The sequence below is a fragment of the Pleurodeles waltl genome, chromosome 11 (genome assembly GCF_031143425.1).
Source record: "Pleurodeles waltl isolate 20211129_DDA chromosome 11, aPleWal1.hap1.20221129, whole genome shotgun sequence".
In the NCBI taxonomy this organism is placed as follows: domain Eukaryota; kingdom Metazoa; phylum Chordata; class Amphibia; order Caudata; family Salamandridae; genus Pleurodeles; species Pleurodeles waltl.
Window position 1 is genome coordinate 486,351,302 of NC_090450.1, and position 22,409 is coordinate 486,373,710.

The window sequence follows — 22,409 nt, forward strand, 5'->3', positions numbered from 1 at the left end:
AACTATTGTCACGTGCCTCCTTTGCTAGATCGTCTTGCATATCTTTGCTGGCAGAATATGGTGTGTGTCCCTGCTGGCTGGATATGCCATGTCTACCTGCAGGAAGGGGTGTTGTTTGTTATCAGTGCTAGCATTGTATATTGAGTGTAATTGTTAGTAAGGTGTGTTGTGTGTCACTGCTATCTGCTTTTATTTTGCCACTCATTGTCGATAATATTGTGATTTGCTGCTTGAAGTATATTCTGTGTGTCACTAGTGCTAACATGGTATAATAAGTGTCAGTGCTGGTAGAGTCAAGTCATTGTCATTGAATCCTGTGTTTTGCTTCTTGTGTTTTTGATAAATAAGTACTCACTCTATGTCCCGTGTCGTAGTTCACTAAATCATAGTACAGTATCTCTGCGCCTTTTCAATGAGATAGATTGCTTCCGATATTATTTGCTGCAGCTGAAGGGCGTTTGAAATTACTCTAAAATAGAGAATCAAGACTTACCATAGGGTTTTCCTTGTCAGCCTGGAGAAAGCTTTGCCTGTGTGAGCTATGGTAAATTCAAGCACCGATAAAAGTAAAAGCATCGCCACTTTCATAGAATAGGACGGAAAACACTGCTAAAGCCCACCAGACCATACTTGTGAGACTTACTCGTGCTCCATAGATGAGAACAGCTAATATAGTTTTACAAAAGCTTCCCTGGTACTTAATACCAACACACTGTTATTTCATAGGCAGTGCCAAGTTATAAATGGTGCAACTTTACAGAAACCAGAGAGCTGCCATAAATGCCCAGTTTTCGAATCAATAATTTTATTGCAAATTTTGCAGTGATATCAATGATGCTTTAGAAGATGTTATCAATGATGTAATATGTGCGGTAATTAGCTGTGTGTGGCGAGGGTGCGATTTCTAGTTATCGAAGGGCACGAGTTATAGTTACTTGAAATAACTCTAACTGCTGAATTTCTATGGGTTTGTGGGTGCAAATTCAGAACCTAACTATAACATCCATGTAATCTTTGTTTTTTTCATTGAATTTCAATGTTTTTTAATACGATGATTCCTAACCACCAAGTCACCATGTAACCTTTGTTTTCTTTAGTGAATTTCTATGGTTCATTTTTTTAATGCAGCATTGGGTTGGCTGCAGGGCCTGTCCTGCGGCCAACCCCCTGCATGAATCCAGCCCCAGGCTGCGCTCGGCCTTTGGCCGTGTTAGCGCATCATACCTTAATAAGTAAACTTACAAGAGGACGTGAATAGGTCGATGAACCTTTTGACTCGTTTAAGATGTTCTCGCCATAACTCTAGTGCAGAAATCATGTAACTCAATAATCAACAATCATTAGTAATTAATAAATCAATAATCAATGTAGTCAGTAAAAGTCACTCACCATGACCTTTCAGTCATGAATAACCACACCTTTAGTAAAGTTTAGTAAGTTTATTTCCCTTATAATAACAATGCTAAAGTCATGAAGATTAATCTAAAAATCAAATGAAACACATATAAGAACATAACTGGTTGTCCAAAGCGACAGAAAAAAATGCAATCTAATCAAAGCTCAATCACAACACATTTCAAGGTTACGGTACATATCAATAGCAAAGTCAGTTGCAACATGACGTACATATAATTCAGCAAGATAACTCATCAAACATTAGTCCCTGTAATTTGTCAGTCATTACGTGAGTACCCTCAACTATCCTCAGATTAGCATCAGCATGTTGGGCTTCATGCAAACAATTTAGAACATAAATTTAGAAAAACATCTAGCTATGGATCTATCAAAACAGCACAGTTGGTACCTAGAAAGAAAAGGCATAAAATACATTACAGTCACATCGTCATATCTACCTATCCACGTATGGGGTATGGGCCAGCAAGCAGAATCCTCAGGTCATCAAATCAATCAGCAAAGCATCAGGCTCTCAGTAAGAGAGTATAAGCCCAATGACAGAATCTCAAATCTCTTCTAAAGTCTCTTCTTCTCTCCAAATCACAGTAATTCTGAATAAGGTCTGTCTGTCTGTTTCCTCTGTTGCATTGTTATATCAAAGCAACCTAAACTATGCCCTAATTCCCTATTGGTCAGTTAATCATACGTTTGTACGCTACCCAATAATATTTCTATACCAAATCTATGAATTCTAATATTTCTCTCTTCTCACGAAGTTGATTGGTCCACTTTGCGATGTCCTCATCATCCGGCTCGTCAGATAACAATATTGTTGCATCTTCAGCTCCAGTCAGTATCTTCATTGTTCTCGTCCTGGGAAAGTGCATCTCACACACATTACACACAAATTGTTAGTCTAGCGAGAACATCATCTCCTGTTAGTCTGTTCTCACGAAAACCTTCTGTTAAGCACTTTTAACAAGACAATGGACATTTCACAGTTTAGTTCATTCTTCCAGCATTTTATAAACCTCTAAGAAATACAGCTTCTGCATGAGGCCTGGCAAGACTAGGCCAAGATACTCGCTAAATTAAGGCCTACAATTGATAAAGCTAGAACAAACTTCAAAACCCTTAATATGACCTATTACTACATTAATCTAATACATTTTCAATGTTTCATAAGTATTAATCATTAATTAGTACATTTCGTGAACACTGGTGGCCATTCTTCGAGGTCACATTTTCAAATGTGTGCATTATTTTTCTATGTTAATTCATTTTTACATAATTCATTATTCAAAATACGTAAACACTCATTAATTATTTCTAGTTAAAACACCTGCTCTAACAGCCGCATGTGGAAGGGGTTAGCCGCAGGCCCTGGCCTGCAGCTAGGCCCTGCGGCCAACCCCCCAGAGGCATCTAACCTACGAACGCACAGCCTTTGGCCATGTTCGGCGGAAGTTGGATGCTCGGCCTGGTCTACGGCCAGGACCTTTGGCCAGCCCACCCTAAGCACCCAGGGTAAAGGAGGGTTGCAGTTTAATTTCTACGAAGTGAGCATTGGTGACAGAATGTATCTTGACCCCCTTATTTATCCAAGAAGAGGCCACAATTTTGACATCCTGCAGAAAAAGGGATGAAAAGTTCTCTCCTAGCAGGCAAGAGCAGTTTTCCTGCTCCCGCCTGCTGGGAGCAAACTTACAGTTTGCTTTCTCTTGAGGCTATCCCCCTCCTTTCACTTTGCACGGGCAAAGTCCACCATTGTGGAGCTGGTGGTCCCCCAGGCCAAATATGGCTCATGAGGTCCCCCTTTCTTTGGTGTTCCTGCCCGAGGTGATGGTTGTCCCTGGGGCCATAGAGGGTCCTATACCTCCTAAGCCACAAGAGATGGTGGTCCCTGTGGCTCTTTTGAGCCATAGAAGGGCCCCCTTCCAATTATTTCTATTTAGCCCGAGGGAGGTGGTGGTCCACACCACCCTCCTCCTATATTTAAATTAAGCCCCAGGGAGGTGGTGGCCCCTGCGGCTAAAAGGAGCCTATGGAGGAGGGCTCCATGCACCCCCCCAACTTTTATTTATCTTAAGCATTCCCCAGGGACCTGGCCCAGCTGGGGGCTGAAAAAAACCAGCATGGCACTTGGATTTTTTTTTTCATTTTTCACCAGATCTGCAGATCCACCACGGTTTCTGGAAAAAAAAGAAAAAAAAAGTTTTTTTGCAGTGGAGGGGTCCCTTGGGGACCCCAGCACCAGGGCTCAGGGGTCAGGGTACTCCTACCCTGCCCTCTTTTTTTTTTTTACTTTGTATTTGGGACTCACCTTAGTATGGGTCCCAAAATGGCTGCCAACGCTTCCTGGTTGAAGTGTTGGCATCCAATCAGATATCAGCACAGGGACATTTGGATCTGTGAGGATCTGCGTCCCTAGATATCTACATTTCTTTTTCTCTTTAATATCTCAAAAACTACTGAATGGATTTACACCACACAAGAAAAAGGGCTCTTTCTGGGCCAAGAGCTACCTTTCTGCCAAATGTGGTGTAATTCCAGCCAGTGGTTCAGGCAGTAGTTGTGTTCAAAATCCCTAAGGGAAATTGCATGGAGAAAAGTGTTTTGTGCCCCCCGCCTTTTTCTCTGCCCAAGCCTGATGAACCACCCAAAAACGTTCAAGGCAGCAACTGAAGTGAGTGGCGTACTGATTTCAAAATTGTGTGAAGGTTCCTCAAACGGCACCAAAGTTATTGGCAAAAAAAAATGCTTTTTTTATGGAAACTAGGTCCTAACTATAACTACCAACTGACAACCGCCAGTAGGTTATAAGTAGGTTATATGGTTATACATATGGATTTAGTACAACCAGAATTGACCTGTATAAACATATATGTAAAATGTATCTGGTAAAAGTATTTAATGAGGCAAAAAAAACATTCAATAACAAAAGTGACAAGCCCAGACCTATATATGATCTAACAGAATGGGACAAGGAGGCATTTATGACCTTAATGAATTTGAGTGAAACAATGAAAAGTGATAATAGTTTGATAGCTTCTGAGGTAACAATTCCCCTGGGCGCGGGCCTAACAGGGAAAAGACTGAAATCTGTCTTTTATCTGGGACTACCACCTGGCAATAAAAGCAATCAACATGCAAAATTGGTGGTCCAAGATTTATACAAAGTATATTGGAAGAGGTATAAAACAAATTTATCACTGGATGAACAGCCGGCCTTTCTGAATTTACAAACAGATGCTGATATGGAAATCAAATCAGCTGATAAAGGTGGAAACATAGTAGTATTAAACAAAAATGATTAGGTGAAGAAAGCACTTCGTCAACTTTTAGATATAACTTGCTACAGAAAAATTGAATTTAATCCAACAGAGCAATTACGATTGATTTGATTGATCCTGATGAAGTAAAATATATGACTGTTGAACATCCGGTTATTCCCACCTTGTACATTTTGCCAAACATTCATAAACATGCACTAATCCTCCAGGAAGACCGCTTGTATGTCTGCAAATGTTTACCTGATGAAACCCATGTCAAATTACATAGACTATTTTTTGGCACCACTAGTGCGGAATCTTAATTCCTACTTACCAGACCCAGGAAATCTGTTACAACATCTGGTAGGTATTCCGTGTCATGACACACACAAACTCATAACAATGGACGTTGTATCCCTACACACTAACATTGAACACGGTATAGACATTAAGGCATGTGAATATTTTTTACACCAGTGTAACATTACATTTTTCCAACACAATAATATGTTATTGGAGATGATTAAAATGTGTCTGTTTAATAACTTTTTTCTCTTTAACAAGCAACTGTACTTACAAATCAAGGGTACAGCCATGGGATTTTCTCCTCTCCAAATTTTGCCAATCTAACCATGGGGTGGTTTGAACAGTGTATTGCATGTTCGGAGAAAAATGAAATATATGTGCCGAAAATAGTAACTCGGCTCACATTTAAAGATGACCTGTTCTTGATCTGGGACAGCACAGAATCTGAATTTAAGGAATACTTTGAGTGATTGAACAAAAATCCCAACAAATTACATTTCACATAGGACATCAGTACAACTAGAGTGACATTTTTGGATACTGAAATTTATGTACATAAGGGCCAGGTTCAAACCATATTCCATAGGATAGCAACAGCAACGAACTCTGTGTTGCATGCCAATAGTTTTCATCCACCGAGCACTAAATGACGTATTTCCTATGGTGAGTTTCTCTGGATCAAAATAATTTCTTCAGAACCGAGTAAATGTGAGCAACATCTGGAAGCCTCAGCACAGAGATTCAAATTTAGAGATTATCCCCAGAGATGTATCACCACAGCAAAAGAAAAAAATTAGAGGCATTTCAAAAACAGCGCTGATACACAAGAAGAAGTCTGAAAAGGATCCAGAGAATAAAATGTGATTAATTCCGACATATTCCAAAGAAGCAACAGCTATTCGCAGAATACTAGGCAAGCATTGTGCAGTACTTAAAATGGATCCTATGATCAGCAGTATTATGGGGGATCAACCACAGACAACATTCAGGAGAGTGCCTAGCTTGAGCAATACATTAGGAGCCATTTTAGCTATCAAAAGAAAACTTGGTATAAGTTGGAAAGCCTGTAAGTTCGGAATCAGCAAAAAATTGTATTTAATGGGCAATGGACATGTTAAGCAAATCAAACAACACATTACATCTAAAAACCGCATTACTGTTTATGTCACTGAGTGTCTCTGTGGATTAAAGTATGTGGGAGCATGGTTTGTGGGGCAACATGTATTTTAGAACACATCCATGCCACTATTAATTTGGACAGGAGTTATGCGGTGTCAAAGCACATGGAGTCGGCACATAATAATCAGTGGCAATTATTGAGATATTATGCAATAGATCATGTGCCCACAATGAAACATGGGGGCGATGGAGAGAAAATGCTCTGTCAAGGGGAATCAAGACATATAATGGAGATGCAGTCCCACACCATTTTGGGTTGAATTTGGATGAAGAACTGTTTGCACACTTAATATGAGACAATCACTAAATGGAATAATTACAGAGTTTAAAAACATGGTTTAAGATGAGTAGGACTCGCCCACCTGGAGACAGAATAATCTGGTGGATAGTCTTCTAAGTTACTGTTGCATGCATCTGGATAGGGAAATAATTTCAAAGAGCTATAATCAGTACCTTCTGAGCTTCCCTTGCTTTAAGTCTCTTTGATATGTATATAAATATGATCCTTGTTATAAGCAGTGTGTTGGAAAATCGGTCTATCTAATTAATTGGTTAGTTGAGTCAGCCGGGTAAGGGTATTAATAATTTGATCAAGTGTGTAATCTATTTGTGAACAACGCAGACTGAAAGCCAATCTGTCCTTGAACCGCCATGTCAATAGACTTCAATGGTGACTAGGACATAGAAGGTATTTATTACACGGATGGGTAGTTTTAACAGTGCAACAGTGTAATAAAGGACCACCAGAAGGGAAGCCTCTAGGCACTGGAGCCCGTGATTGATGCACAAACTTCAGCATATTGGTGGTTGTGAATCGAGCAGGATATATGGGGTGGCTCAAATTGATAATTGAATTATTGGCTATAGTAGTGACTATCACACAGTTCCTACCATCTTTGTAGAAAGGCACATATTTATAAGCTATAGCATTGGGGTATTCGTGCCCGTGATTGGCGTAGTTCATACTAAATCTGGTGATGAATTTTGAAGAGCTATAAATAAGGAGGTATATTAATTGTTCATCTAAGGTTGTGTTAAGAACACCCATTTTTGACTAAATTAATTAATGGTGATATGGAGGACTATCACGAGGACACAATCCTTCTTGCAGAAAGAGGCACATTTATTAGCCATAGTTACTGGGGCCTTTGTGCCCAGGATTGGCGGTGGTTCACACGCATAATTGGGATACATTGTAAATGGCTACACTTATGGCGGTCTAGCAATTGCATATTAAAAGTTTGTGCCATGTACACCCATCTTTAACCCTCGGTTGTATTGGACATTTAAGTATTTGAAATCGGCAGGCTCAGTGAGTCAGTAAGTGATTAATACATCAGTAGTAGGTTGCAACTACAAGTATCACAAAGCAGTTGTCAGAAAGGTATGAGCTATGGTAGCATGAAGTTGGAAAATCATTAGTTGCAATCCTTGAAGGACTTAATTGTACAGCGTTTACGTTCAAGGTAAATAAATACAAGTGTATTTGGAATAGTTGACTGATTTTTGTAAGTGTAAAAAGCAAAAGTTTGCTAATTATGTTTTGTGGTGAGCAGGACTTGTGCGCTTTCATATGTATATAAACAATAAGGAGGGACTAAGAGGTTATGCTCGTGAACAAGGTCCCGGTGACCGAAACATGTTGGGCATTTCCTTACTGAAAAACTGTGCGTTGGAATAAAGAAAAAGTAATTGCAGCTACCTTTGAGTGCGGTCCTTTTTCCTCCAAAATCATAAGGTAGGATGCAGTCGATATATCTATATATATATATACATATACATATATATATATATATATATATATATATATATATTACATATATATATATATATATATATATATATATATATATATATATATATGTATATATAGATATAGATATAGATATATAGATATATATATGTAGATATATAGATATATTTTTTTCTTTTCACTAAACACAAAAACAAAAAGTTAAAATGAGGTTATAGTTAGGCGCAAATGTCAATTAAAACATAACATTTTTGTTAGAAGGTGGTTTATTAGTAGGGGTTGGTTGGTACCCAACACTAGTATTAAGACCACAATCACAACATAAGCTCCAGTCAAGGGCTCAGTAAATTAATCCCTCGCTCAACCCTTGGTAGTTAGCAATGATAAAAATCCAACACCAATGTTAGACCTGACAGCCTTAAGGTGGTCACCCCTAACTTTTTGCCTGCCTCCCTCCACTTTTTAGATACTGTTTTTGCTGGTTTTTAAACTCTGCACACGTCACCACTGCTGACCAGTGCTAAAGTGTATATGCACTCTCCCTTTAAACATGGTAACATTGGATCATACCCAACTGGACTATTTCATTAACTTATAAGTCCCTAATACAGGGCACTATATATGCCCAGGGCCTGTAGATTAAATACTACTAGTGGGCCTGCAGCACTGATTGTGGCACCCACTTCAGTAGACCCTTAACTTTGTCTCAGGCCTGCCACTGCAAGGCCTGTGTGTGTAGTTTCACTGTCAATTGGACTTGGCAATTAAAAGTACTTGCCAAGCCTAAAACTCCCCTTTTGCTACATATAAGACACCCCTAAGGTATCCTCTAGGTAACCCATAGGGCAGGGTGCCATGTAGGCAAAAGGCAGGGCATGTACCTATGTAGTTTACCTGTCCTGGTAGTGTAAAACTCCTAAATTCGTCTTTACACTGCTGTGAGGCCTGCTCCGTTTCAACGGCTAACATTGGGGCTGCCCTCATACATTGTTTGAGTGGTAGCTACTGATATGAAAGGAGTATGAAGGTCATATTTAGTATGGCCACAATGGTAATATAAAAATCTGCTGACTGGTGAAGTTGGATTTAATATTACTATTTTAGAAATGCCACTTTTAGAAAGTGAGCATTTCTCTGCACTTAAATCTTTCTGTGCCTTACAATCCACGTCTGGCTGGGTTTAGTTGACAGCTCCTTTGGTCTTCCTGGGCTGGGAGGTTGGAGGGCCTGCCCTCACACAAAGGACTGCCACGCCCCCTACTGGGACCCTGGCAGACAGGATTGAACTGAAAGGGGACCTGGTGCACTTCTAAGCCACTCTTTGAAGTCTCCCCCACTTCAAAGGCACATTTGGGAATATAAACAGGGCCTCTGCCCCTACCAACACAGACACTTCCTGGAGAAGAAACTTGTAACCATACCCTGCATCCTGCCAAGAAGAACTGCGTGGCTTCCCAAAGGACTCGCCTGACTGATTTCTGTGAAGGACTGCTGCGTTGCTGTTTCCCTGCTGCCTTGCTGCTCTCTGGCTGAGGTGAAGAAGTGCTCTCCAAGGGCTTGGATAGACCTTGACTCCTGTTCCCTGAAGTCTCTGGGCCAAAAAGACTTCATCTCTTCAAGAAGGACTCCTTGTGCAGCGAAATTCGATGCACAGCCTGTACCGCAGTGAAAATGTAACCGCATTCCAAACCGGAACGATGCAGCCCGATTTCGTAACGAGAAGAACGATGCAGCGCCAGCGTAGCGACCGGTACTCCGATGCACGGCCCACTGGATTGACGCACAGCCGACTCAGAATGACGCAGCCCGCCTTCCCGAGAGGAATTGGGGCAATGCCTGCCGTGCGGAAGAACTTTTTACGCAACGTCCACCAGATCGGCTCAGCTCCTGTGACTTCATCCTGCCAGCGCAGGAAACCTATGGTCATCCGCCGGTTCTCAGTTCCGCTCGCCGGGCTGGAGACCTGGGTCTCCAGCCCGGCGGCTGTCACTATACCGCCGGCGGTATTTTGACCCGGCTTACCGCTGTGGATTTCCTGCGGTTGGAACCGCCATGAAATCCATGGCGGTAAGCACTATCAGTGCCAGGGAATTCCTTCCCTGGCACTGATAGGGGTCACCCCCACCCCTCACCCCCACCCCGACTCCCTCCCCTACATCCCCACCACCCCTGCCACCCCCCAAAGGTGGCAAGGCCCCCCTCCCTACCCCGACCCCAACACCACAGAAACTCACACACACAACACGCACACAGGCACCACAAACACACACATGCACATACACCGACATACATGCCTACATCCACACACACAGTCAGACACGCACACCCACATACAAACATACACGCACACATCCATACAGACATACCCACAGACATACACGCACTCATTCCCAAAACACGCAACACCCCCGCAAACATACACGCACTCACACACCCCCTCTACATACACAGATGCACACCCCCATGCACCCACACAACACACAACGCCCCCCCCTCCCCCTTCCCTAATGGACGATCGACTTACCTGTTCCGTCGATCCTCCGGGAGGGGACGGGAGCCATGGGAGCAGCTCCACCGACACCACACCGCCAACAGAACACCGCCACGGCGAATCACAGGACGTGATTCACTGGGCGGTGTTCTGTTGGCGTGGCGGTGGAGCAACCTCCACTTCCCCGTCTCCCGCCAGTATGGCTGTTGGCGGCTTTCCGTCCGTAAAAGGACGGAGAGCTGCCAACGGTCATAATAGGCCGAGCGGCAAACCGCCACCACTGGCGGTCTTCTGCACGGTGGTCCCTCGGCGGTCTTGTAAAAAGACGCTGAGGTTGTAATGACCACCTTTATATCACTTTTCAGTGATAGCTCAACATTTACTTATTGCATTTTAATAGTTTTTGACCTGCATTTATCCATATAAATATTATATATTTTTCTAAATACTGTGTGGTGTATTTTAGTGGTGGTATTGTATGATTCATTGCACAAATGCTTTGCACATTACCTTCTAAGTAAAGCCTGACTGCTCAGTGCCAAGCTACCAGAGGGTGGGCACAGGATAATTTGGATTGTGTGTGACTTACCCTGACTAGAGTGAGGGTCCTTGCTTGGACAGGGGGTAGCCTGACTGCCAACCAAAGACCCCATTTCTAACAACCATTTTATAAGAATAGGAAACATTTTTAGATTTGATGTAACACCAACACAACAAAAATGCAATGCAGTGAACCGAAGATATGAATTTCTAAAGACTGAATGTAAAAATGTCCTGTCTAGTGCCTAAAACCACCAATAGCACCAACCAGGGACATGTGGTTGCGCTCGACCGGGACCAAGTCACAATTTGAGGCTGTGAGAGAGTAGCCTCTTTCTAGCATGGTTACCCCCACTTTTGACCTGTTTGTGAGTGTGTGTCAGTGAGTTTTTACTGTTTCACTGGGATCCCGCTGGTCAGGACCCCAGTGCTCGTAGTTTGTGGTCTAATGTGTGTATTGTCACGTTGTCAGTAGTGTTTAACTGTGTCACTGAAGTTTTGCTAACCAGAACTTCAGTGCTTATGCTCTCTCTGCATCTAAATTACTCTCTACAGTTTAGTGACTTCATTTACTAATTCCAGTTTGGACATTGGACCCCCCTTATAAGTCCCTAGTATATGGTACCTAGGTACCCAGGGCATTGGGGTTCCAGGAGATCCTTATGGGCTGCAGCATTTCTTTTGCCACCCATAAGGAGCTCAGACAAACCCTTTCACAGGATTGCCACTGCAGCCTGCGTGAAATAGTGCACACACTATTTCACAGCCATTTTCACTGCACTTAAGTAACTTATAAGTCACCTATATGTCTAACTTTCATTTACTGAAGGCTAGGTGCAAAGTTACTAAGTGTGAGGGTAGCCTTGCACTAGCAAATGTGCCCCCATGCTGTCAAGGGCCAAATCCCCAGACTTCGTGAGTGTGGGGATACCATTACACTCATGCACTACATATAGGTCAATACCTATATGTAGCTTCACAACGGTAACTACAAATATGGCCATGTAAGGTGTCTAACATCATGGAATTGTCCAACCATTCCCAATCTGGTATTAGGGTGCCAATCCCATGCATCCTGGGGGCTCCCCCATGGACCACCAGTACTGCCAAACCAGCATTTCCTTTGGGAGGAGGGTGCTACACCCTCTCCCTTTGGAAATAGGTGTTACAGGCTTGGGAGGGGTAGCCTCCCAGAGCCTCTGGAAATGCTTTGAAGGGCACAGATGGTGCCCTCCTTGGATAAGTCAGTCTACACAGGTTCAGGGACTCCCAGTCCCTGCTCTGGCACGAAACTGGACAAAGGAAAGGGGAGTGTTGGAGTGTGACCTTTGGAATTAATATTATCATGAAAAGCTTGCAATATAATGTGTAATGAGGCCGCCTAGAACATATGTTAACCTAGAAGAAAAATAATGTACCCGTTTGAAATGTGCCCACGGGGAGTGGCCATCAATGTATCCGATGATTAATGAAACTGACTAATAATGAATTAACAATGTACTAATGTATGACTTTGTATTAGCATTAAGGATTATATATATTAGGTTTTGCTAAATTAATCACTAGGCCTTAGTTAGCAAGGGAATACGCCTAGCTGCCTGGTCCCATATTAATTGTGTTTTCTAACGTGCAATGTGCTGCTTCCCTGAAGGACACAAAGCTGTACTTTTCCATAAGCTAGAGATATGTGTGTAGCCGTAGTAAATTCTTTCTCATGGGACCCGACTTGCTCAAGGAGACATTCTTGCCGAATGCAACAGTGTAATTCGCCACAGGTGCAAGGTCGCCTGGACTAGGGGAAGACAATGGAACTACTGACTGGAGCGACAAGTGTAACTTTTCTTACCTGACATTCCACCCGTTGAAGACGTCAATCACAGGAGCCAATAAACTGCATGAGAACTATCTTAGGTGAAAATTCTAGTAAGGTGTGTGACGGATTATTGGACAGAGATAACGATGCACCAAATATTGCCCAATGGGAAATTAGAGACTTGTTCGACAACTGTGATACAACGGCGTGACCCGAAGAGAAATCAGCCATTCTTCCTTGCCATTACGGAGCCATTACTTTGCTACTCTTGAAGCCATCTTTCATCACCCTTTGCCATTCTGAGAGATTTTGTCTTTAGCTGTCTTATACTCTAAAACATCCTCATCCTACCCCTTGCCTGTTATGCACTTCTCCTCCTTATGAGGGAAGAGTCTTTACTTGCTATGCCCTACTGAGACTTACCTATCTATCCTGGCTAATGGCAAATCGACTGATGTCCTGAGGACGAAGACTGATCCTGCATGCTGACTCATTCGGATGGGTAACTATCTGATGATAAATTGTAATTGTCTGTTTGCCTTTTCTTTCTAGATACCAACTGCACTTTTCATAGAGGCCATAGTTTGATGTTTTTCAAATTCATGTTGCTAAATTGTTTTGCATGAAACCCAACATGCTGATGCTAATTCGAGGTTAGTTGAGGAGTTCACTAATATCGGATGCAAATAGACAAATGACCGACTTCTTGCTTTGTTGAATAATGCACTAATGATACTCTGCTAAAGTTGACTCAGGTTAACGTCGTGCTTAGTTCTAACCTATGCTTTGATAAAGTTTTACTCGAGTTGCCAAGTTATAGTGGTATTGATGTGCTTATTGATATTGCGACTAATGAATATGATACTAGAGTGTAACTAATAGGGAATAAATATCCTAAATCTTACTAGGTCTATGTGGTTATTTATGGCTGAAAGGTCATGGTGTGTTCGATTCTTATTAAATGTTATTGATTAATTTGATTGATTAGTTATTGTGAATATTTATGAGGTTATTGATCTATTGATTGAAATGCTAAACTTATATCTCACTCTGGGAAGTCCCCAAACATGATCAAAAGATTCATTGTCCTAAAACGAGTCCCCTTGTAAGTTAAATTATCAAGGTTCGGATGCGTTAGCAGGAGTGACCACTCCCCTATCCATCACCATCCCATGGGTGGTGACCAGAGCTCCTCCAGTGTGTCCCTGGCATTAGCCATCTTGTTTTTCAAGGTGTGGGGACACTCATGAGATCTCTGAGTGTCCAGTGCCAGCAGGGGACATCAGAGACCCCTCCTGATAGGTGCATACCTAGGTAGGAAGCCAATCCCCCTCTCAGGGCTAATTAAGGTCTCTCCTGTGGGTTCCTCTTCAGATTTGCCTTGCAAGTTTCCACCAGGAATCCTCTGCAACTCCTGCTTCATCCTCTGACCTCAGATCAACCGCAGACTGCTCCAGGAACCGCTGTAACTGCAACAAAGTATCCAGAAAGGCTACTGTGACTCTGCAACTTCAGCTCCAGCTAGCACCTGCATCAGTTTCCATGGTGTGCACACTCTGGGGACTCCCTGTCTTCACCCTGCACCAGAAGGACCAAAGAAATCTCCCTTGGAGTGATGGAGTCACTTCCCTGCTCCAGCAGGCACCTTCTAAGACGATGACCAGTTCTCTGGGACTCCTCTCCTGGCAACGAGCATGCCCCCTGAAACACAGGTGGGAGATCCCTTTGACACAGACTGTCCTAAGGTCCAGCTGTCCAAATTTGGAGGAGGTAAGAGCTTGCTTTCCCCGTTTGCGTCAGTACCCCTGTGCACTGCGTCATCTTCACCTCCTGAGTCCTCTGTACACTATTTGCAAGAATCCTTCATGCACAGCCTGCCCCAAGTCCCAAGCACTTTATCCTGTGTTGCTCAACTCGCTGAGCGTGGGACCTTCTTTTGTAGTGCTGCAGCAACAGGAATTTGCACCTTCTTTGTCCCCAGGACCTGGGACCTCCGTGGGTGCTGTCTGGTCATCTGTGGGTTCCCTCCAGTGTTATGAGCCACCTCTGCCTCCTCAGTCCGAGTTGAGGCCACCAGTTCCCTCCTGGGTCCAGACAGCGCCTTTTTGATGCAAAACGCGACTTTGCTTGAACCAAGGCTTGTTGGACAAATCCAGCACTTCAACTCGCCTGCATCCCACATCTCCAAGTGGCACATCCTTTGCATCATGCAGGAACCTGCAGCCATCTTCTTTGGTGCTCTTCTGCAGCCTTTTTCCAACCAGAGAATCCTCTTTTGCGCCATTTTCTAGGTTGGCAGGGGCTCCTGTCCTTCCTGGAATGTTCTGTGACTTCTAGACTTGGTGTCCTCTCCTCTGCAGTCTTGCTTGGTTCTTGCAATAACTCTAATCACAACTTCTAGTGTGTCCTGAGGAAACTTGCTGTACTTTACTGTACTTTCCTAGGCTCTGGGGAGGGGTATTTTACTCACCTTTGTGGTTTTCTTATACTCCCAGCAGCCCTCTACACACTACTCTTGCCTAGGGGGGAATTCGTGATTCACATTCTACTTTCTTAGTATATGGTTTGTGTTGCCCCTAGGCCTATTTCTTCCTATTGCATTCCATGGTATTTTCTATTGTTTGCACTATCCTAAGACTATTTACTTACCTGATTTTGGTGTCTAGTATATATATTGTGTATAATACTTACCTCCAGAAGGAGTATTGCCTCTAAGGTATTTTTGGCCTTTTGTCACTAAAACAAAGTACCTTTATTTTTGGTAACACTAAGTATTGTCCTTTATTGTGTAAAAGTACTGTGTAACTATAGTGGTATTGCAGGAGCTTTGCATGTCTCCTGGTCCACCTAAGCTGCCCTCTACAGCTACCTCTATCAGCCTAAGCTGCTAGAACACTACTACATTTCACTAAGAAGGGATAACTGGACCTGGTATAAGGTGTAAGTACCCAAGGTGCCCACTACAAGCCAGGCCAGACTCCTACAGAGGCTGACCATGATGGAGCCTAACTCAGATACACTGAGCAGGAAGCCTCAGTCAAAGTTTTATCTTTGGCACGGTCATTTTTCTAGAGCCTTTTCTCTTGTTGTCGGTGAGGCTCCTTGTCAGGCCGGGATTCGATGCAATGTCACCAGCTTGGCATAATTCAGGCCAGTTTGCGGTTCAACGTCGGTGGCTTGACTCCCATCTACAGGACTGTCACCTTATGGAGTGTTTTCCCAAAGTTGTTCCAAACGGCGCCAAACCTCTTGATCTCCTTCCAGAAGTCCTCTTTCAGGTCTTCAGTGGTCCAAAAAACCAATCCAAGGGTGGTCAGCTGGGCTCCCCTTGGTGGGGATGTTGCAGACAAAGCCCTTTTAACTTGTTGCTTTCTGGGAGTTCACTCCTTCACTTTAGAAGTCAGGCAAAGTCCTTAAAGTTGTAGTTCCTCAGTGTGCAGCAGATGTAGTCACACAGAGTGCAGTCCTTTGGGGTGCAGACTAGGGTTCTGGCAGGGCAGTTCTTCTTCTCCCTGTACTTTCAGGTAGTGTTCTAAGTTGCTGAGCAACTCTCCCATATTTAGTCAGTGTTCCTGGGCTGGCAAGAAGGGGGGCAACCCTGACCACTGGGGTGCAGGGTGCCCCTCTCTGGGGTGACCACTACCTGGGAAGTGTGGCAAAAATCAGTCCCAGAAAGTGCTATCCTCCCAAAATCCAAGAGGTAAAGATCTGGGTAAGTGGTCCCACTAGTGTGGCTAATTTCCATTAATAATCCCCCTCCAGCCCCTCTTCTAATCTAATCACTGGGGCTCCCATCTGGCTGGGGTGGCAGGAGGTAGGGGCAAGCCTGTGTCCTGTCCTAAGTGTCATTCCCCCTTTGAAGACTAGTTTGGCTACCCAGCCCCCTTCCTCTCTGCAGCTTTCAAATCTCCCCTCACCAGATGTCCCATTGTCTCAATGCAGGCCACCTCATACCTCATTAAGGCAGCTTGTCTCAGCCTGGCAAGGCTGGCCAATCAGAGAAGAGCTGGTGAAAGCTGGAGTTTGACTCAACAGGAAAGTAAGTTCTATAACTTCTTTTCTGAGATAATGTTAATAAATCTAACAGTGACAAGTTGTTAGATTTATACTAACTATCATTTTAAGTCCAAGAACAACATGTGTAGCTCATTCCAAGCAATAGTTATACTTTAATTATATTGTCCTATGTTAGCCTATGGAGATAATGCACTACAGTGGGGAAAAACTCAATTAGCAGTTTTTCCCTCACCAGGGCATATAAAATACCTTTTATAATTTCCCAGCTTATAGTTACAAAGCACCATAACCCAGGGGCACCTAGGGGAGACCTTTGGGGTGGCTTATATGTAAAACGTAGGTAGTTTAAGACTTGGGAGGTACTTTTAATTCCAAAGTCAAACTTGCATAGAAACGTAATTTAAAAGCAGCCTGCACAGCAGGGCTGGCTTTTACATTGACAGAGGCACCACTGCAGTGCACACTTACAGGTAGGTTGTCATGACAATTATAATTATGCCTAATTTGCATATACCTTTTAAACAGAGCCCTGGGTCTGGTTTGCAGGACCTAGGGCACTGTCAGAGTCAAAAGCCACCAGGATTGGTCAAAATATGGGGGTCATCAGGGCAAAAGGATGATGTTCTCACATTTTGAAATAAATAAAAACCCTGAAATTCACCTATTACGGTTTACAGGCCATACTAGAACTCGTGCCCCCACCATGCCCAGTGTTGTCATCAATGGAGTAATTTAAAATGTTATCATGTAATGTTCTTAATGATGTAATTGAACATGTTATAAGTGATGACATCTGTAAGGTAATAAGCAGAGCATAGTGTGGAGCAAGACTGTTTCCGCAAATAGAGGCACTCCTACTCTACTAGACCAGATATTTATGCCATAAAATACATTATTCAGTGCATAGAAATAATTGTGTCTTTTTTTATTTGCAGTTTCTGGTCTATGGATGCTACTTTGCAATTATTGCAGTGATTTTCCTACTTAGGAGCACATACATAATTATAACAACTTTGTGCAAAAGGAAAAAACAACTGCTTCCGGATGATCCACCACCGAACATTGAACACCAAGAAATTGTGGAGCCAGATGAAACTTACATGGACACACAACTGTAGCTGTGCACAATAGTGCCACCCAACATGCTCTCTCACTGCTTAGTGCAATGGTTCAATCAATGGTCAGGTTGATCTTTAACTCAAGGAAGGTTTATCGCATCACCCATAGATTCAGAGAGCTCCATTGGCTGCCTTTTAAAGAAAGGATCACATTTAAAGAATGCTGCCTTGAATCCACTACAACTCAATACAACAATTTTCCTCATTTCTCCATGTTACACTCCAATTCTGGTGGACTTAGAAGACTCAGACACAAAACCCCCTTACCACTGGAGCCCCAAATATTCAGAACACTTCCTAAAGGCAATCATCCACCTGTCCTGCTGCTATTGTCATTGCTACATGGGCCTCTTCACCTCTCAGCATTAGAACTGAACCCACCCCTTATTCTTTCAGAAAACAAATAAAAAGGTAATCACCATTGTCTCTTCTTATATTACTTTCATCTACCAAATCCACAGTCTTCTTTCATGCTACAGCTCCTGATTTTGCTATCTCATTCTTAACATTTTATTTACTTTTCAGTTTCTTGTAGTTCTATCTGTTTTGGCATGTGCCTTTGTAATTATGTAAATCCTGATTTACATGTAAAACTGTCAAACTCTGCAGAGATATCCCTACTCTCCACCTTTTTATGGGAGAAATATGCATTACTTGCTTGTTTCATTGCAAAAAGAGGAGCTGTATCATTCCTTTGATCAGTGCATGTGTTTATCTGTGTAATATTGTTTCATATTACTTGGAAGGCTGCAATCACAGTATGAAAGCCTATCTCTTTTTCCCTTATTAAAAGTTGCAACTTCTCTAGTCACCTATAACACAGTAATGTAATGATATAGCTGCACAAAAGCATTCAACCCTCCGCTGCTAGGCCTTTCCCTCCCAGTGCTGAGCCCTTTTTGGCTTTTTAGGGTAGTTTGCGCTTAGGGCTCCATAACGTTTTGTCCAGATAAGGTATCCATGCCAAATGTGCTTCCTTTTTTTCCAATATCCAGGGGATTCCAAAGATACTCAGGGTTTGTAGATTCCCATGGGTGGGGCCAGGAAAATAGGAAAAGTATAGAAACATTTTGAGTTTTAAAAAAAATAGGAAAAAGTTCTCCAGTTAAAAGTGTCTGTTTTGTTTTTCTAAAAATGGCATCCATGAATAGTTTACGGCCATCCTCCCAGCTTTCAGGAACATGCAGTGCTGAATCAAAAAAACTAATTTTGAACAACAGTTTTGGTATTTTTCTTAGAGGTAGCCTATTTTCCTTATTTTTTGTGCTCTCATCCCACTTCCAGTTTGTAATAGAAACAAGTATGAAACCCACAGATGATCCAAAAAAGCTATACATTTCTGAAAGCAAGACAACATTCGAAATTCAGCAAGGTGTCATATGTGTAGGTCCCTCAAGGTTTTCCTGAGGAAAATAACTGTTGAAATAAAAAAATATTGAAAATAAGTAGGGAAAAAAACAGGGATTAGTAGCAACATTTTCATCTGTAATTTTTTGTCACAAAGGCCGATTGACAACAGCAATATACTGGCTGCTAGACCCTTCTGGTTGTCAGGATATGTAGGGTTTGTAGGTTCTCCAAGAACGCAAGGTACCCACAGCACAAAACGAAGCTGCACAGTAGAATAGTTTTTCATTGAGTACCCAGTATAGACCAATTCTTATAGCGAAAAAGGCAGAGTGAAAAATGGATATCAAGGAAACTTATGTATTTCAGAAATGAGCAGAAGATATATAGATCAGGGGCAGTGGTTATTTCTACATCTCGGAATATGTGGGTACCTGTACTAGCGTATGAATTGGAGGGTATTTTACACTGGCTTACATTTGAAAGGCACAAATGCAGCAAAATCCTATTGGTAATAACAGATGTTCTACAATTCTATGCTCACACAAGTCTCCTGATAAAAATGGTACCTCACTTGTGTGGGTAGGCCTAGTGCCAGTGAGAGGCCCCAAACTCAACATGGACGCAGCACATTTTTCCACTGAAATCTGACCCTCTTTTTCCAGTGTGGGTAGCTCTAGATTTTGAAGCCTAGGTCAGCTGGCACCTAAGAAAACCTAGCCAACCTGTGCATTTTTTAACACTAGACACCTAGGGGTATCAAGGATGGGCCGACTTGCATGGCTCCCACCATGTTCTTTAACCCCGAATCCCTTGCAAACCTCAAACTTTGACAAAAAATACTTTTTCCTCACATTTCTGTCATAGAAAGTTCTGGAGTCTACATGGGCCAAAACATCCTTGCACCCCCCCCATTTCCCTAAGTCTTCCAATAAAAATGGTACCTCACTTGAGTGGGTAGGTCTAGTGCCAACGCCAGGAAACAACCCAAAACACAATAGAGACACAGCACAATTTTCCACTGAAAATTGACCCTCTCTTCCCATTGTGAGTAGGTCTAGATTTCATACCCTAGCTCAGCTTGCACTTAGGGAAACCTAGCCAACCTGTACATTTTTGAAAACTTGACTCTTAGGGGCATCCAGGGTGGGTTGACTTCCATGACCCTCACCAAGTTGCTTTACTCAGAATTTCTTGCAAACCTCTTTGACTAGAATAACACATTTTCCTCACATTTCTGTGACAGAAAGTGTTGGAATCTGGGGGGAGCCACAAACTGGCATTCCCCAAAGTTTTCTGATAGAAATGATACCTCACGTGTGTGGGTAGGCTTAGTGCCCACAGCAGGAAATGGCCCAAAATGTAACATGGAAGCAGAACATTTTTCCACCAAAAAGTGACCCTCATTTTCCATTGTGGGTAGCCCTAGATTTTGGACCCTAGCTTAGCTGGCACCACTTAAAACCTAGCCAACCTGTACATTTTTGAAAACTAAACACCTAGGGGCATCCATGGTGGGCTGACTTGCATGGCTCTCACTAGGCATTCTACCCAGAATCGCTTGCAAACCTCAGATTTTGGCTAAAAACCTATTTTCTTCAAATTTCTGTGAGGAAAGGTTCTGGAATCTACAGGGAGGCACAAACCTGCTTCCACGTGGCATTCCCCTTAGTCTTCAGATAAAAATGGCATCTCACTTGTGTAGGTAGGTCTAGTTCCCACAATGGAAAATAGCCCAAAACGCAACGTAGACACAGCATATTTTTCCACCAGAAACTGACCCTCTTTTTCCAATGTGAGAGCTCTAGATTGTGGACCCTACCTCAGCTGGCCCCTACCGAAACCTAGTAATCCTGTACAGTTTTTAAGACTATACACCTAGGGGTATCCAGGGTGGATTTACGTGTATGCCTCTCATCAGGATTTCTTTCCCAGAATACCTTGCAAACCTCAATCTTTAACTAAAAAAACACATTTTGCAAGCAAATTTTAGTGAAGGAAAGTTCTGGAATCTGCAGGGAGCCACAAACATCCTTCTACCCGACATTGCCCCAAGTCTCCCAATAAAAATGGCCTACTGCCCACAACAGGAAATGGCCCAAAACACAACATGGACCCAGAGCATTTTTCCAGTGAAAACCGACCCCCTCTTTCCATTGCGAGTAGCTCTAGATTTTGGATCCTAGCTCATCTGGCACTTAGGGAAACCTAGCCAACCTGTACATTTTTTAAAACTAGACACCTAAGGGTATCCAGGGTGTGCTGACTTGCATGGCTCTCACAATGTTTTTTTTAACCAGAATCCTTGCAAATGTTGACCAAAAAAACACATTTTCCTCTCATTTCTGTGAGGAAATCTTTGGGACTCACAAACATATTTCCATCCGGCATTCCCCCAGGTCTCCCGATAAAAATGGTACCTCACTTGTGTGGCCTGGCCTAGTGCCTATGACAAATCAAGCCAAGGTAAATGAGGGTCCTTTTGCGAGCCTCCCATTGATGTTAGTTTGATCTGTTCCTGTAATGGGCATTAGACCTATCCACACAAGTGGGGCAGCATTGTTTTGGTGACAATCAGGGAAAAGCTGGGTGGTAGGAATTTTGGGGTTTCCAGACCGCCAGACAAGCACCAGTCTACACACACCACCAGGCAAGTGCCAGTCTACACACATCGCCAGCCAAGCGCTAACCCACACACACCTCCAGTCAAGGGAAAGTTCATGCACACCGCCAATATAATGCCAGCACACACAGAGCCAGCCACAAACCAGTACACTCAGACCGTCTGCCAAACTCCAGGTCACACATACACAGAAACGTTCCCTGATGTCTAGTGGTTTTGGGCCTAAAAATAGGGCCGATCTGCCCCCAAGGGAGTTAGAAACAGCCTAAATACATGCCTCAACAAAGGGGAGTGACTCTTGCCAAAGGGGCTGCTCCCAAGCAGATAAATAAATAAAAAGCTTGAAATCTAGTGGCTTCCTGCCCCCCCTGGGTGCAGATGGGCCAAACATATGGCCAATCTGCCCCCAAAGGGGACAGAAATGGCCAAAATACATGCCCCAATAAGCCACCAACTTATTGGCCGGCAAAGGCCTAGGGCAATCAGATTTTACCCTTACACAAACTTCTTTCGGAATATACCTGTGCACCTAGAATTCATTATACTTGGCTATAT

General features: G+C 43.0%; 1 protein-coding gene across 1 annotated transcript in view; it reads left to right on the forward strand.

The window, feature by feature from the left end:
* LOC138265802 (thiamine transporter 2-like) overlaps nt 1-18,305 on the forward strand; it is a 440,218-nt gene extending 421,913 nt beyond the window's left edge. The window contains exon 6 of the mRNA XM_069213860.1: nt 17,702-18,305. Coding sequence (XP_069069961.1) covers nt 17,702-17,884 — 183 coding nt within the window. The 3' untranslated portion in view covers nt 17,885-18,305. The remainder of the gene's footprint in view (nt 1-17,701) is intronic.
* Nucleotides 18,306-22,409: the final 4,104 nt, after the last annotated feature.